An 18,752-nucleotide genomic window follows, 5' to 3' on the forward strand; every position below is an offset into this window, starting at 1 on the left:
CTTTGAGAATAGCAGCAATCTGTACCCTTTATAGCATTATTCACGGACGAAATTCCAATGTGTGGTTTCAATAATAGTGTCAATTATTATTTTTATTTATACCACATTTATACGACTACACGGAGAGCAGATAAAACGAAAGTATATAAAACAGTCATACGAGTTTGTACTCCATTTTCGATTTCATGCCTTATTATTAAATGTCGACTGTTAATGAAAACATCAATATATTAGCATTTCATGTAAACCTTTGACAATTTGAATAATTAATTAATGGGTTTGGGTTCAGATTTATTCTTACATACAGTTTTACTTTAACTGAGTGAAATAGACTAAACTGAAATTAAATATCTGTATTTTGAAATTGGAAGTGTCACATAAATAGAGGTTATTCGTTGCTCGATAAGTAAGTAAAAAACACCAAGTAAAATTTGCAAAACACTCTCTAATAATAATTCATCAGTCATTAAAGAATTAAAGTTAATAAGACTTCATGTTGGCAAAATATGAACGGAATGAAATATTGACTTTGTTTACGTTCCCTGGTCGAAAATCCCGATGTTGTTCATCAACCTCGGTATTATTTAATGAAGCTTAATTACGAATACTTCGAACTTAGAATTTATGCGCGGCCTGAATAATAGTAGAATGTTGCTCATTAGTGAAATTGTTGTTCGAAAGTTCTATATCCAAATGAAGCTATCCAACTCCAAACAGATTGCAGCAGCAATAATATTAGCGAAAAATTTAAATGTTATACTGAAGAATAATTAACTTCATAAGTCGGCGCTCCAGAAGTATGTGTACCAATATGGAGGTAACTAATTTTGTTCGCCTATTCTAAATCAGGTTAGGTAAAGGGACGGACTGATATTCACTTAGCTAACACAGACAGACCCCGAACTCGTATTAGAAATAAAATAAGGAAAATCGGAATAAAAGTATGGCCTAACCATAACCTGGTACAGACACCACGAGAGTGCCCCTAAGTCGTTGTAAATAACAAAGAAGTCTGAAAATATCGATTTGGTGGAGACTTTCAAATACTGTTTATTAGTAGTTTATTAGTAGAACTGGCATTTGTAACCATTTTCCAGTGTCAAAGTATTCCATAAATTATACCAAAAATATTAAATTATTTTTTTTTTTTTTGTTTCTTTTTAACGCATTATATAGTATTTGCATCAACACCACAGGGCGCTTTAAATGATTAACTCCGCATTACCTTGGCGACGATGACTCTGTTGTATAAAATTTGTCATTTACCGCTCCCCATAATCACAACATCGCCAGATGCCATTACGACCAGTCCAAAATTTCTTAACCAAAATCAACCTCAACGATATAAATTGATTATTAAAACTCACCATTTCCAAAAATTACAAATATGATCTTGTAGTTTTAATTACTTATTAACGTGCATTAATAAATAATAGTTTAAAAAGGCTTATGCGAAAAGAAAAATAGCTTTTTCCGTAAAAGCAGATTTTAGTATCCTACCGTGAAAAATTCATTTTGTTATTATATAGTTTTAATTAGAATATGCTCAAGTGTTCTGTGACATCTTTTCAAATATCTAAGAGATTAAACAAACACCAACAAGACGCTAATAAAATTTGAACATCATCGATTACATTTTGGTGTGCAAAATTAAAGAAATACCGAAAACCGCTCAAATATGGGCGCAAGTTTGTGCTATTCTCCTCATTTTATACTAGCTTTGTTCTTACACGCCCATTATAGCGTTTTCTGGGTATCGTCGGTTATTGATAGCTGCAAATACGTTTTTGTTATTATTCCGCAGCAGGTCCACAAGATTCCATTTAAATAATAAAAAAATTCTTTACGAATGAAATACCATTGAAGACCAGCTGATGCATGATCTCAGGTAAAAAGAAACAGTACATGCCCCGTATATATGTGTAGAAACGATATCACTGTCTATAAGATCACCGAGGTTTATACACTTTCGAATTGTGAGATTTTGTACTCAAGTGTGACACCAAGCGTCCACATTGAACATTTTCCAAAGAACCTAAACCTGGCTCTGAGACCGTTTCTGCTGGTTTCATTTTCTTGAAATATATATTCGTCGCTTACCACTTGATAAATTAAGATGGAGATTACACATAGCAAATTTTAATGAAAATCTCAAATTCATTTGGGCGTTTAAATTTGGTATATATATACACGGAAAATATTAATTTGGCAAAGAAAGCAAGGGTTCTGTAATGAATACAAATTGTTGACATTTGAAAAACAACGCATAGGCATTTCGCGTAGGCCTATGTAACGTGTCACCAGTAATAAATCAATAACTTGTAAACAAACTCTGAAACCCCATCACTGTGATTTTGCGGCATATATGCTTTTTATAGTCGGCCACTGGGTAAAAATTCGTATTTCCTTATGTTTGCTGGCGACAGGCATGATATGGCTAAAAAGATATTTTATCGCGATTCAGTTCGCTACGGCGAAAGATTTACGTTTTCCATTAGCGCATCCAGTGACCAAGTTACTTCTCCATCCACTTGAATAATAGGTGAATCTTTCAATTCTGAAGCATGTGTGGTGAACAACATCAGTTGAAAACTATTTATTGGTATTTCTGGCTTTATTTTCTCCCATTTCCATTCGACTTTTTTTACTTCTTAGAATGGCTACAGCCAATATCTAGGAACATTTCTGAAACTATAATAGTATAAAAGTAATGCTTTTCGCCAATATGTCGAAACTTCTATCAGATTATTGCATTGAGAGTAGTTCCACCCTTTGCCGACAAAATCTGCTATTGGTGACTTATCGCTGAAAAGCTTCTGTGTGCTACTGCGACCATTGTTGGCAAAAAAGTAACACAGACGTTAATAATTGTACATTGGTTTAATATATTGAATTGGATATATATATATATATATCGTCCCGCTAATAACCGATTTGCGTCAGTAATTTTTGACGAATTTATGTTTTCTCGTTAAAACCTACCTGTGTGATGTTGCGCACCAGCCTGTTATTATTAAACGAATAATAAAACGTTTTTCTGAGGGAAGAAACCATTTTGCCTAAAGTCATTGATGTGACATACGCAATTTTGTAACTTTCTCAATGTTAACCAATGCGTATGGACCTTTTACCTCTGAAAAATTCTTTCTATACTTTACCATGGGCATGGACCTTTCCCCGAGCATCGACTTCCTTGTTTACTTCGTGACGTTGGCCAATCAGCAAGATGCAAAAAGTGACGTAACAATGCTCCCTTTTCGCATCCGTTCAGTCACTTTTTTCACTCAGACAGATTTCCAAGCGTGGTCGTAAACATTACCTCGTTTTCGCATTTATGAACTCTAGTCGTTAGTTTTCAATCGTGTTTCGGAAACTTAAATATAAATCAGATAATTCAATGATCACTCTGTCTTCTTAGGAGTTTTAATTTAATTGCAGTAATAAAAAATTAGTGTAGAAATAGCTGTGATAAATAAAATACCGGGTTTCTAAATCTGATAGACTAGGCTAAAATTCTTTACCGCTACTTTTAGAAAACAAATTGTTGTATGCGATGAATCATAATGATGGTTTGAAACGCATACCCCATTTTACAGGCGTCAACTCGAAAGAGCACTCTTAAAATTTTGTAATGGTAAAGTATGGGAAGAATTTTTCGACGGTTAAAGGTCGGGGAAAGGTCCATTGCAAAATTTTCAGGGCTTATTTTCAGAGTGGTTCCGCGAGTTGGCGCCTGTAAAATGGGGTACGTGTTTCAAAGCATCATTATGATTCATCGTATACAACAATCTGTTTTTTAAAAGTACCGGTAAATTTTTTTAGCCCAGTCTTCCACAGCTATTTCTGCACTAAATTTTTGTTACTGCAATTAAATTAAAACTCCTAGGAAGACAGAGTGATCATTGAATTATCTGATTTATATTTAAATTTCCGAAACACAACTGAAAACTAACGATAGAGTACAGAAACGCGTAAACGAGGTAATGTTTACAACCACGCCTGAAAATCTGTCTGAGTGAGAAAAGTGTCTCAGAGAATGCGAAAAGGCAGCATTGTTACGTCACTTTTGCATCTTGCTGATTGGCCAATGTCACGAAGTAAACAAGAAAGTTGATGCTCGATTCGTTAGTTTTCAGTTGTGTTTCGGAAACTTAAATATAAATCAGATAATTCAATGATCACTCTGTCTTCCTAGGAGTTTTAATTAAATTGCAGTAATAAAAATTAGTGTAGAAATAGCTGTGATGGACTAGGCTAAAATTCTTTACCGGTACTTTTATAAAACAGATTGTTGTATGCGATGAATCGTAATGATGGTTTAAAACACATACTACATTTTAAAAGCGTCAACTCGCAAAAGCACTTTTAAAATAACCCCGAAAATTTTCCAATGGTAAAGTATAGAAAGAATTTTCCGGGGGTCAAAGGTCGGGGAAAGGTCCATTGAAATGACTGCTTTATTTCTGAGAAACCTTATTGTGAATGAAGTTATTACGAGGATAAAAAATAAAGATTCAGCTGGGTCTGTATGTCTATTTAATATTTGCTAAATTTCGTTAGTCTACGCCAGTGTTCTTCAACCTTTTTTTTATCGTGGTATACCTTTTACAATTTTTCAAGAACTTTGTATACCTGACAAATACCAATAATTATTTAAGGCTTAAATAATTATTGAATTTTAAGCACATACATATTGTGCTGCAATATCATCATGCAATCTAATAGACTAGTGTCCGCAAGTTATAAATTTGACTGACGGCTTTAGGGTCAACGGGAATAATGTTCAACGTAAATCAAAAGGAGTGCATGGCAGCCGAAATCACCAACCCAGTCACTTGGTCGCATTATCTATATAATTTGTGACGTAACAATGTGCTCACGTCGGTTCTTTGCGTAAATGACATTTTATATTTCATGTGTGCCGCGTTTGCATTGTTGTCTCCGCTTGAATATTTTATAATTTATTATATTAGAGTTTAGAATCCCTGACTTAGGCTGTATACCCTTCATCAGTCGTATACCCAACTTATGGTTCGGTATACACTTGGGTATACCGTATACCCGGTTGAAGAGCACTGATCTACGCTACGGTACAACGTAAAAGTGAGTTTAGCCAAAGACGTGACGTACAAGTACCTCTATTTATCTACATTCGATATTAGGAAAGACCTTATTCTTTCTCCACAAATGAAAGGAAAATTGTAAACGGGCATCTATGTAATTCAGGGCACACTAACACTTCGAAATTACACTAACACTACGACTATTACATTACAAATATTACCACAAACTTCGTTTTATTATATTCTTATAGAAGACATGATTGAAACCCAAAGTGTTTCAGATTCAGATCCAGTTTTTCTCAAAACTGCTCAAAATGACTTATGCAATTTGGTTATTAGCGTGACGAATATTAGCCTATCGATGCGAAGTATACTACTTTTGTTATACTGCGTGTAACAAAATTGTTATTGTATGAAAAAAATCGTTGTTTGAAGCGGAAGAACTAATCCTTTTTAAATTCGTGATACATGGAAATATGTATCGCTGGAAGCCAATCCATGGACCCTATTAAATTCCACATATCACTATTTTTGTCAGAGTAGTGCCCACCCAAGTCCTTACCTGTATATAAACAATCGAAAATAAGCACACGCCAGACGACGAACAAACTATGGATGGGATTTATCACATGGGGGAAAAGAGCCGATAAGACGGCTAAATCATATGGCGAACCACGGTTTCTCGTCTGGTTACCGGATGATGCATGGACTTGATGGTGTAGGAAGCCGTAAACGACCAGCGGTTACATAAACCGCCCAACGGCGGCGAGGAGTCAAGCAATCCTCTCGCACATAATTATCCTCCATTTCCTGGATTCGAACTCCCGCAGGGTAATCAGTGGCGAGTTAGCGATCGTCTTTATAACGCTTAGCACGATACGCCACACCGCCGAGCCGTGATGAACACGCCAATGTTTATAATTCTCAGGCCGTTTATTCTATTTTAAAACACTAGTGCTCATATTTGTCGAAGTCTAAACACTCCAATAAGGACCGCATTTAACACTGGACAATGTAAATTGGAGTCCTTCACATTTTTTTAAAGGGCTTGTCCCAGAACAAATGGGTGAAATTTCCCACCACTGGAAACGGCATCAAGGCGTCGGATTTTCTGGTGCCACGACGTTTTAGTTTTCTGAAGGGTTTTCGAATTCAACTTACTATCTAATCTACTTGGTTGAATAGTCAACATTCCTTTCCTATCTTGTCACCAAATCGGGTTGTAAAATAAAGTCTAGAATGTACCATAAACCGGCACCAATTGGTAGCGCCTGTATTTTTAAAACTGAGACAGATTGGGGTGACAGACACTTTCAATGAATTGAGACTCTGGAAGCACATAGTTTGATTGCGATGCTTGTCAGGATGATCCTCAAGAACCACCCTTTGCACTAGAAGCATGTCAACAACATTCTAAATTGGGGATGACGAAAACTAAATGGAAAACGATGTGATAAACAGACAAGATATAGCATTGAGGGTTCCAAGATGTACAGTATTCAGGACGTCAATTTGTTTCGGTCACCATCGAGCTGGATTTTTCAGATTATAGGCCAACTTGCTTACTCATATATGCATTTAACTACTCTCACAGTATGTAAGCGCACTCACATAGGGATAAAACTAGCAGTACCATATAAATCTAATATTACCTTGCCACCAAGTACTACGACTTCAATTCTGACCTAAGATGCCTTTTCACTAATTAATCAGAACAATTCAATTTTTTTTATACTTGATGTATTTTATTCCCAAGAGGGATATTAGACTTTCACACTCTCGATGGGTACAACATCTGAAAAATAAATTTTCATATATTATAATCGAATAAAATAAATGAGTTTATAAAGTCAAAAGATGTGTTAGTTTCAATCATATTCTTAATTTATTATTATAAATAACCATACAGAAAACTAAACCCAGTAAACCTGGACTGATGCAAAATACAACTGGTCATCGCCAGACTTTTGAAAGCTTGTGTTACTTTCTTACTGTAACCATACCTGTTGAAATTAAAGGTCTTGAAACTAGGTTTTGCCAAAATCTCAAATCAGTAGATTTATAAATTTTCGACATTTGCAATCCATAAAATCAACTAAAGCAAATGGAATGAGACTTTGAATTCATCAGTCACCATATAGAAATTTCTTAGTTGTAACTTGCAATCTATGTAAAGTACCTAGTAGAACTCACCACTCTTATACGATGTCCAATTGCTTTGGCTGGGAGGTTACTCTTGAATTTTGCTCGGACGACTCCACTGTTACCATGTGATCGTGTTATTTTTCCCCATATTACTCTTGTTTTATTGGGATCGCCACCAGGAGTTCTGGTTTTCCTGTGTAATATGAATATACAATATGACAGAAAAATAATACAGAGAATATACCGGTAATGAACAAAGCATAAGCATTCTGTCCAATCATTGGTTAGCAGAATAAACTGAAAGAGTATATTGGTAGCAGCACCTGCCTGTACCAAGCATTAAACAAAAGGATTAGGTTCAAATGTAGGTCACACTAAATATTTGATTGTGACTTTAGAACTAATTTAGGGCAATAAAATTATATCAAGATTTTGCAATGAACATCCATAATTAGGTTCGAATGTAGGTCACACAGAATATTTGATTGTTACTTAAGAACTAATTTAGGGCAATAAAAATATATCAAGATTTGGCAATGAACAGTCATAAATTAGTTTAAATGTAGGCCACACAAAATATTCGATTGTGACTTTAGAACTGATTTAGTACAATAAAAAAAATATCAAGATTTAGCAATGAACATACGATAGTCTGACTAAGAGATCTTCAGGGAGCTGCACAAAAAACTACTACACAAACTTCTCGGCTGAACAACAATTAAAACAAGATGTTCAAAATAGCGAATGACTAATGTTAAACCGCATCAAAGTCGCTATCCCAGAATTTATTAACAAACATTTTCCTTTCATATCCTTTAATTAAACAACAACTTGCCAACCGCTGAACATACTTGTTACAAAAATATTAATAAAATAAGTTTAATAATTATGTCAGTTTTTAACGAGGCTGACAGATGAAACCAGTTCGAGCCAGCAGAAAGCTTAATAGGTCTAAGAAATCAGCCATGTGTGTATAGTTTGGTAATGCAAAAAAATCTCAACTAAAAATAAACTGATTTGATTTTCCACAGATGCTACATGATGTGAAACAAACGCAATTTGTGAATTGTCTACCTTGTCTAGGAATAAAATTTATGACGATAATCCCACTACCAGCACAAGACACCAAATGAGTAGATGCAACAGTTGCTCTCATTATTTAAACAAAAGTAATTCAGTATTAAAGAGATACTAAAAGAAAATCATACTAAAGAATTATATTACATTATTTGAAGCCTTTTAAATACTATTCAAAACTGATACACATTGTTTGAATCAGAAAATCTTAATCAATAAATAAATTGAAACAACATAAATTTCTGTACAAAATTTTGTAACATACCTTTTAGCTTTGTATACATAAGCACATCTCTTTCCCATATAGAATTCTGTGCTCTTATTATCAAAAACTCCCTCAATTCGTAACAGGGCAGTGTTTTCGTGTTGATTTCTCAGACCTCTCTTATATCCAGTGAATACAGCCTTGCACCATAATCGACTGAAACAGAAAGACAATCAATAGTAATGAATACTACACCAAAATCCTGAAATATCTAAAAATAACTATGAACACAGAAACTACTGTTATCTAATTTTCCCCAGAACAAAGCAGAATGTCCAGTCACAAACGACTATAAAAGCATTGTTTACAATCAGGACATATATTTGAGGCACAATACATAAAACAATGCCAATTAAAAAACAACTGAAATAATCCATAATTATTATACAAGTTCCACTCACTTATTCGAAGCCATTTTCCAATTTCCCCTTCAAGACCATGAAGGATCTGAAACCATATATTAAAAATTAATTTTATATACAATTAATCAATATAGTCTATAGCTTAATACTGTACGGTAATATTAACGAAATACCAGGGTTTACCGAAAATACTATTGTATTCAGAACTTGGAAAATCTATTCAAATATCCAATCAACTAAAAAGAAGAACGGTACAGGTAATTGTAAAGTTTTATCGACATTAATCGAAGGTAAATCACCACATTACCAACCATATGAAATATGACGCGGTATACGAACTAGCATTGTGCAAAAAAATATCAATATACAGCTTAAATAATAACTATTTACGAAGCAAAAACAATTTATGATAAACCTACCTAAAACGGCCACAATGAGCAGCGAAATTGGTTGAAAAGAACGAAGTGAGTCGCAACATATATATCGTTGCCAGATTTTTTAAATTCGATTCATCAACGACAAATGAGAAAGCGAGAGATAAAACATTTGATTCGTTTTGGAGAATCTGTATAAAACAATTATGAATTGTAAATTATTACTTGTTTATTGTTATATAACATTATGATAACAAAATTAAAATCATTCATATAGTATCCTTACTATAAACTTTGTCGCTGTCACTTGTAGGTGTCGCTGCCTTAAGACCATTTGATGTCCCTTGCGACTTCTGTAACGCAATTTAAGTTAGTTTCCTTTTGCTTCTTTCGTTCTTCTTTCGTTGCTCCTTTTGCTTCTTTTGTTTTTTCCGCAAATTACAACAACAACTTGTTAGATGTAGAACACGGAATTTAGACAATAGTTTTAGAAAATATTTACTCGAGTGTTTATTAAATTTGAGTTGAACCACAAAACCCCATTGGAATTTTTTTCGAATTGTTAAAAATTCGAAGATAATACGCTGTGTTTGGGATTATATACAGCCATATCAAACCGTGCTGCTACTGCTCTGCTATGATTAAATGGAATCTGAACGGTTCTCCCTTTTTCTAATATTTCGTAATGTTGGCTTCATTGTAGGTTTTCAAGAAATCGACCAACCAAAACTGTAATTATTCAAAATAAAAAATAAAATCCACGAGAGGCCGTATAATGTTTATAGTTATTTTATACCATTCCCAACTTATTCCAAGTGTATTAGACGTTCCGTATCGGTATATGAAACGGTAAAAAAGGTAATTGTTCAATTATTTATTAAATTTATTCGAAATACAAAACCACTTTTACCTATGATAAATATATATTTTTCATAAAATTATCGAAATATACACTATGTTTTTAGTATTATATATGGCCAGATAAAACGTTTAACTACTATTCTGTCATGATGAATTCGAATCTACAAATTTTTTTTTCTTCTAATATGTTGTAATGCTGGCTTTATAGTAGGTTTTCAAAAAATCGCTTATTCAAAACTGTAATTTTTCTACATTTCTAAAGAATTCACGAGGTGGCGTAAAATGTTTTTTATTTTTTTATTTTATACCTCCGATACTTGTTTTGAATGTATTAGACGTTCAGTAACAAAGTTAAAAAATACTTGTTCAATTTTTCAGTAAATTTAGTTACATAGTTTATTTAAACTATGATACATGTATATTTTTCATTAAATTATTTGAATATGCGCTATGTTTGGCAATATATATGACCATGTTGAACCATGCTGCTTTTCTGTCATCATAATGAAATCGAATCTATAGTTTCCCTTTTTCTTTAAATATGTCGTAATGTTGGCTTTTTTAGAGGTCATCGAGAAATACCTGCCCAAAAACTGGTCATTAGATCAACTGTAATCAATCATTCTCATAATACTTGTTTTACAGTTTTTTGGACACGTTTAGTGGCCATAACGATCGTTTCAATATTATGTTGTTGTTGTTGTTGTTGTTCTTGTTCTTTGACACGTTTTTAAAAAATCGCTTTTCTCTTCGAATACTGGACCAATTGCTTTGAAATTTTCAGTGGTTAAAGATTAATTTCTTCGCTAGAAGGCTATTACTTATTATTTATATTTATATATATATATAGCTATTATTTATTTCAAAATTTTGCGTGAATTCTATGAAATTTGATATTTCGTCTAAAATTTTGCTGTATTATTTTTTATCCATGAGAACACGGATTTTAGTCAGTGTCATGACTGGCTGTACGTTTTGATTCTGCAAAATTCTTGCTACTGGAAATTCAGAACTCTTTTGAGGGTACCGGTAGCGTCAAAGGTACCGGTAAAGACTGATTCGCTCTGGTCTAACGTGTCCATATATTTGTGCGTAGCTCTCTTGTTTATTGCTACTGTTGCTTGTCTATGCGAACTACAGGGTTGTCGCTATAAAAGCAGAAAATTTATCAAACATTCAATTTTTACAAAGAATGACTTTAATGAGATTATTAAAGACATGCTATATTACATTCATAGATGATAAAAATGTCATCTGTGCAGAGCAGTATCTTAGTCCAAGAAATGATTAAGAATGCATTTTATTCCTGATCTCATTCGAGCTTTCAAATTTCTGCTTTTCTAGTGACCACCCTGTATATTTTAAATGTGGCATCCAATGTTATCATGCGAATCTAGACTTAAACAGACTAATTTAAAAGGTTCCACCGAATACCACATAGCCGTATAATTATCATTTCATATTTACATAAACATTTTAAAGGTTCTAGGTAACATTTCGAGTGCAATCTTCTGATTGGACCCATCTCTTTCAAAAACTTTTTCTCGTTTCGACCTTCTTAGATGCATCAGATGGAATATATATGGGTGGCACTAAGGCAGGGTCGTCCAACCCATGGCCGCGGGTCACATGTAGCCCGCCGAAGGTTTCCAAGTGACCCGCGTGATATTATTCGAATCCCAATGTTTTTCATAAATTTGAACCATTATTGAAACTTCTAATAAAAAGTTTTTCCTCGTCGTTTAAACGCGCGAGAAGCACCACCCAGCTATCGAAAGCTTTTTTATGTCCCTTTGTGGGCGTAATTGCTGGAGAGAGATGTTTGGATTTATTTTTATCGTCTGCCATGTATTTCAATCTGATTTCCTGTATTTTTTCTGCGAAGCTACAAGAGGCAGTTTTCATGACCTCAATATTTGACAGCACTTACTTGTGCGAGCAAGTTTTTTCACAGATGAACCATGTCAAATCCCCATGAGATCACTAATTTCGCTGATGAAAAATTCGCTCTGCATTCACAAACTTATTGAATGAAAGCGGTGTCATACTTGACATTGAAATATATATGCGTAGTAAAAACTTTTGACTTTACTGTATCTTCGTATTTTCATTGTGCTTATAATTTTGGTTTGCGTTTTTTTTGTTTTTGTTTTTTATTAATCTGCAGTCGGCGTAGTAAAAACTAGAACATAACCACCATGTCAAGTGGCCCGCGCGATCATTCGTGAACTAAATGTGGCCCTTCGGCCAAAAACGTGGACCACCCTGCACTAAAGAATGCGTTTCACTTACTTAACATCTTCTGAATAGCGTTTCATCTCTTAAAAACATTCTCATAGAATTCGGTTCCTAACTAAAAAAATTAAAAACCAGTGTAAATTACATTCTAACATGGGATATCTTCCTGATATTTTACATGATGCTTGTAGACCTTATTCATACAAAAACATTTAAGCTCAATTTTGATATGATTGCTTTTTATACCTATATAGACGTTACTTTGAGTCATTCACCATTTACATGTTTTAAGTAAGTAACCAATGCCATACACTCACATGAAAACTTTCTCTCATTAATTTAATCATCAATCAAAAATGTCAAATTCGTTAATATCATAATTGATATAGCAAGTAATTTGTCTGAATTTATATCTAGGTATATTCAATTAATGCTTATATCATCCCAACCTCTTGCTAACTAAATTATTCTTCCATTGAAAGTTTTTGATTGTTTCGGACAAACCTACAATATCACATCCTAGATGTCTTATCACATCTAAAGCTCTTGTCTTTCACGTTATAAATATTTGTATATGATGTGTAGTGGCAGTAGTGGCAAATCTGCGTGAAATGGCGCCTATGGAAATGCGCCCTCTTGATCGATCGTTTACTGAAATTTTTAACTACGGTTTGTTGCTTTGGGATACATTTACGTTATTTAAGTAATTTTTATCAAAATGTGGTTTCGCCCATTGTGCGCCCTCATCCAAATGGCGCCCGTGGCAGGGGCAGGGGTCTTCTTGCTATATATGTATGCCACTGAGCCCAGGTATCGCCCAGAAATTCACAATTCTTCATTACGTGTCTGATCATGACAAAAGCTTGATATCTCTATGTTGCTCGCTTTTAAACAATCCGTCCCTGCATTCCCATTAATATCTCAACTTTATCCACCTTTTCTCATAGTTTTTTTCCGAAGACTAGATGTATATTTTTGTTTATTCTCTTGCTTGAATAATAATAAAATTATTGAAGCAATATCCGTTCTCCCTGCTTATTGGTTGTCGGGGACTGGGTTTTGTTAAAGGCTAATAAGAAATGGGAGTTGGAGCATAGGTGTAAGAAGTGTCTCAAAACGTCATTTTGTCTAGTTTCTGCGGATTTCACATTAGGACGTAACAAGGTTACGACGTCACACTGGCTAGCCGCGATTTTATGGGGCGCCCTAACGCCGGGTCCGGGCCTCGTTTTTTTATTTTATATATATATCTCTGGCCGATCGTAGGCCATAGATAAATCGAGTATAATTGCTGAAATTTATACACGAAATTTATAACGATGCTTGATCATACATGATACGAATGAAAATTTTATATTTTTGAGGTCCTGACCCTTCGATTTCCTTCATCTGACTCTTCGATTTCCTTCATATTCTCTTATTTTGGGGTTTCTGTAGTCCACAGCTCGAGCTTCTCCTTCGTTATATAGTTCTTTGCGCCGCCCTTTCAGTGACGACACAGATTTGACAAGCGGATATTACACATTCGCGGGAGTCAAACTTTAGTCCCCGTGAACAAATATATGGTCTACCCAGCGCCTTTACCAACTAGGCCAATTAAGAACTTAGAAACAAGGGTCTATGGTCTAATATTTATGTATCATCTCAAAGGATTTGTAAAAAAAATATATAAAAGTCATTCATGATGAAAGATAAATATTAGAACTTAGATCTTACTCTCACGTTCCTCCTTGGCCTGGTTGGTAAAGGCGGTTGCTATACCTTTAGTTTGTTCATGGTGACCAAAGTTTGAATTCCGCGAACTTACTGTCCCGATTCAATTTCGTGTCTTCATTAATTGGATTACGCAGATATATAAAGTATGAAGGAAGCTCCAACTTATAAGAAGATAGAAATCCCAAAATCAACGAAAATGAAGAAAATCGAAGAGTCACCTTGGAAATGGAGATTTTTGAAATTTATATTCGGCTCATGCATGATCAGGCTTGATTGTGGATAAATTTCGTAAATTATACTCGGTTTATCTACGGCCGATGGTCGGCCACACATAAAAATAAATCGCGCCGTTTCTGCCCGGATCTAGCGCCGGCCTGCCCCAAAATATGGTTGCTCGCTAGGGTGACGCCATAACCTAGTGACGTCATACGAATGTTGCACACGCCCTTTTCTACATTCCGATGACTGCTAGTTTATCCCGAACAACTACTGGAAACCTAACAAACCAATCCCAGACTCGGAGCAAGCATGGAAATATTTTCTCATCGGTTATATCTAATATCCATTAGTTAACAAAATGTCAAAATAACAAAAACTGTAAAGATTCTAGGCACAGGACGACGAAATTTGTGACAAAGTACAGGAACTTTACCAACTTTCAAGATACCGTATTCGAATAAATCTTGCGTTCATATCTATGATAGCAGCCCACGAGCTGATAGTTATTTGATGGCAGCCCTCACAGGTCCACATCACCAAGAAAGTCTGTCCCTAACCAATCAATACCTATCATGACCCACGATCTGGGGTGGCTAAGAAAGCGCTGACCTTCTAAAACCCGGATACAAAACTGATTAAAATAAAATGGAAAATACGATTGGTACAATTCTAAAACACTCTATATCAAGATAAAACTGCCATTCTACATCTGCTTCACGTGAGATTATTCATCTTTTACTTACGTCTAGTACGCACCTGAAATATATACAAATAGTCTAACACGGTGTTGGAAGAAATATTCCACAAACCGCCATGATTTTAATTAAAATAATAACTTCTAGATTAAAATTGCTATCCCCAATTCCATATTCTGCAATTAAAATTACGAGTAAAACACCCATATGCTTGGTATTGAATTTAAAAAGCATCACTTGGGATTCGATGAAAGCGAAAATTCACAGCATTCGAAATATCTGTGCAAATTGATTCTATAACCTTAAAGCACTGTTCGGCAACCTTTTGTCGCTCGTGGGCCAAAATTAAGGGTTGCAAGTCGTTGGCGAGCCGCACATATTTTTAGAAAGTTGAAAACCGAACGGATGATACTTTTTATAATAAAAATCAAGCAGTGATACATCTGTCGAATAGAATATAGATTTATTTCCTCATTGCATTGCACCTAAAAAAATTCTATTTGAATCCCATTTGCGGGCCGGATTATGTTATTCTGCGGGCCGTAGGTTGCCGACCCCTGCCCTGAAGGGATGTAATGAAGATAGCCATAGACAGGGATGTGCCAAACTTTTCCGCTGCCTAGGCGAGTTTCCGATAATGGTGCCCCTTATACCCAATTTGAAAAAGGATTTGGGAATAAACAAATTATAGCTAGGCAAATATACTAAAATTCTAAACTGCAGCTAAAATTGGATATTAAAGATATTGATAAAGTAATTGGTTGAACAATTTTTTTACTATATTTCACGCCTTTAGCAGAAATATATGGAATATTTACTTACTTTATTCAGATTTGTAATATGGAGACCGCCTTGATTCGCTGTTCCCGGTAGAATCTGAATGATAAGTTAAAGTTTAATGACGCAGATTTTTTCACAAGAATAACAGCTATTTACATATCTGTGGCTATTTGACGAAGTACGCTGTTATGGGGGACGGACACACGGCTGTTTTCTTCCCAGTGAGTTATTGATGAAACATGATTCTTATTGTGAGTGACGACTTAGCGAACTGACTGAGTGATGGATGTTTTCAGTAATTTATATGCCTTGAGGACCCATTAAAATAAAAGCTTGCATACAGTCATGTTTAAATATGAAATTTAACTATCTTCTTAGTAATCAAGATTCGATTATTAAGTTACCAGGTATTCCCGGCTTTAGTATTGATTGCCAGTTTAGCAGGTGCTCCCGAAGTATGTGCACCAAGATGACGCACGGCCTGAACATAGTATGTGTACCAGATTAGGGTGATCAGTTGCGCGCTATCCTGGCCGCATGTTTGACACCCCTTAACAACATCTTCCTTCTTCGCAAAGCCCTGTAATTAGGTTAAAATTTTTAAAACTTTGGCTCTATAATCAAGTTGTGATAAAAACTTTAGATTTTCTAACATTTTTAGACCAACTAGCTACCTTTCCATTTACATCGACCAATCGTCACTCGACCACCAGCAGTAACAATATCTTCCTTCTTCGCAAAGCCCTGTAATTAGATTAAAAATTATAAGGCTTTTACTTTATAATCAAGTTATGATAAACTATTTTAGATCAGTTACCTTTATACCTACATCAATCAGTCGTCACTCCACCATCAATCATGCCAACATATATTAATATCGATAGATTTTTCTTCATTTTTGAGCCTGTAATTTGAAAATAATAGTTATGGCTTACTTTTTAGCGATGATACAATGTTCTTGTGCAAAGTAAAAAAATTATAAACAGCACGTTGACGCGGATTACAACCCACAAAAAATATGATCAGAAAACAAGACTTGATCCATAAAGAAAAACGTTGCAAAGCACGTAAATAAATACACTCGAAAGGTATAAGAAAAGAAAAGAAACAAGAACTCAATGCTGAAATTTATATTCATCATATAACACTCAAAATTCTGAATATGACTGAAAAAATGCGCTACCCAATTGTATCGAAATAGATTATTATTTATACAATTCAAGTTCTAGCTTATATATGCATGAAGAATGGGAGTAATCAGTTAACTTAATTATAGCTAGACCTTCCCCGCCTTAAAACTGTGAATATATCTGGCTCAGACCAGCGCAGAAACGACCTCACACTACCACGCCCTGAACCAAAATGTGGTACGCGCGCCAAATATTTTTTTAAGGTTGAAAGAGAAAAAAGAGCAGTATCAAAGAGAAACATAAGGGGAGGGAGTTGTCATTTTTAATAAACAAACAAAGATACTGTAATCTTTATCTCACTCTAATCAGTGACCAATGATTGTTGTTTATTAGTGAAAATAAAAAACGTAGATTTATTTGGGATGTGACTGAGAAGATTGTCTGATTAAACCACATTCCATGGAAACTTTATCAAGACAACTATTTATTTGTTGTTAGTCTTTTTGTGTTTCGTTATAAGCCCAGTCTCGACTAAACATGTTCTGGGAGTCATAATAGGGCATTGGTGACGTTTACGGGGCTCCATTCCTTTGGGTAATTATCATCGGAATTGATGTTATGCGACGTCTGTTGACATGGTCTACACTCTACAGAACTTCGCTTCATGTTTGTAATTGAGTAAGTCCGTTAGAAATTTCAAATATGTATTCATTTATTGATTATCATTCATCTATTCCACATTCGTAAGGATAAAAACAACCAGCATGCCAGACACCAAAAAACCATAGATGTAATCGAAGATGCTCATAAATGAAGATGATATACATTTTAACCGAGGCTTGTAAAAAGTCACACAAATTTCAAGTTAAATTAAGTTCAAATCAAACATTATTAAAAACAATAGTTCTTTAAAAATGCTTACCCTGAAAATATATTTTTGCCTCAAATTATACCAGTGTTTATATTAGGGAAGTATATATTCATTCACCAAACATTTAAATCTGCATTGTAATGAATTATGTTAGTGTGAGACTTCGACGAGAAAAATTGTTCTCAATATTATGATTTCAAACCATCCCAAATGTTTGCATACGGTGTATTAAATTACTTTCATCTGCAATATGTATCCAAGATCATGGACTGCGTATCTGAAACTTTTCAAAAGTACTATGCATATTGAGTGGTGACTTATTCTGAAGACTCAGGGTCGTATTGTCACAAGAGATGTAGGCTACCGATACCACTTTTGTCACCGATATCGATCCGATACCAGCTAAAACGCCGATATCGATACCAATACATCGGTATTCAAAAACGGCCGATATCCCTATACCGATATTCCGCTACTATGTAATTATTACTTTAAGTGTGCAGGGCAGGGTTAAAACAATAGTTTTCGAACACTATTTAATAGTACACAATATTCCTGATCAAAAAAAAGAAATATCACATTTATATATATTAAAAAATTGATGTTTGGGATCCAAAGCATTAATTGATTCAGATGCATTGTGCACTGGCTCAATTAGAAAACTAATAGAATTTGGCTACCGTTGGTGGTAAAATAAATAAATGTTTATCTTTCTTATGAAACTGATACATCGGGTTACGTGCGCAATAACATCGTATTTTATACATCGGAAAATCTACTAATATTCGATTGATAAATTTCTTCATAATTACCATGTAACATTAAATATTTCAATATAAAAATTCGGCAGCAATTGACAGAAAAATAATCTCTCTCTCTCCTCTCTTTGTACGAAACAATATGCTATAGAAATGGCAGCCATATCACTATCGTGTCAGCGCAGATAGTATCATTCT

General features: G+C 34.5%; 1 protein-coding gene and 1 long non-coding RNA gene across 2 annotated transcripts; both read right to left on the reverse strand.

The window, feature by feature from the left end:
• Positions 1–6,786: 6,786 nt before the first annotated feature.
• On the reverse strand, positions 6,787–9,439 carry LOC120328978 (large ribosomal subunit protein eL33-like). Its single transcript, XM_039395577.2, has 5 exons — positions 9,332–9,439; positions 8,952–8,997; positions 8,551–8,706; positions 7,257–7,401; positions 6,787–6,858 (listed from the first exon to the last, which is right to left on the reverse strand). The coding sequence occupies exons 2-5, from the start codon at positions 8,963–8,965 to the stop codon at positions 6,835–6,837; spliced, it is 339 nt and encodes a 112-aa protein (XP_039251511.1). The 5' UTR covers positions 8,966–8,997; positions 9,332–9,439; the 3' UTR covers positions 6,787–6,834.
• A 5,199-nt stretch (positions 9,440–14,638) lies between these two features.
• On the reverse strand, positions 14,639–17,136 carry LOC144425228 (uncharacterized). Its single transcript, XR_013477390.1, has 4 exons — positions 16,613–17,136; positions 16,470–16,539; positions 15,838–16,375; positions 14,639–15,076 (listed from the first exon to the last, which is right to left on the reverse strand). It is a non-coding gene; the product is annotated as an uncharacterized LOC144425228 (long non-coding RNA).
• Positions 17,137–18,752: the final 1,616 nt, after the last annotated feature.

Source organism: Styela clava, chromosome 7 (genome assembly GCF_964204865.1).
Source record: "Styela clava chromosome 7, kaStyClav1.hap1.2, whole genome shotgun sequence".
In the NCBI taxonomy this organism is placed as follows: Eukaryota; Metazoa; Chordata; class Ascidiacea; order Stolidobranchia; family Styelidae; genus Styela; species Styela clava.

Coding starts and splice junctions, on each gene's coding strand:
- LOC120328978 (XM_039395577.2), bottom strand. Junction 7,402..8,550: donor TATGTATACAAAGCTAAAAG/GTATGTTACAAA, acceptor CATATTACACAG/GAAAACCAGAACTCCTGGTG. Junction 6,859..7,256: donor TTGGACATCGTATAAGAGTG/GTGAGTTCTACT, acceptor TTTATTTTTCAG/ATGTTGTACCCATCGAGAGT.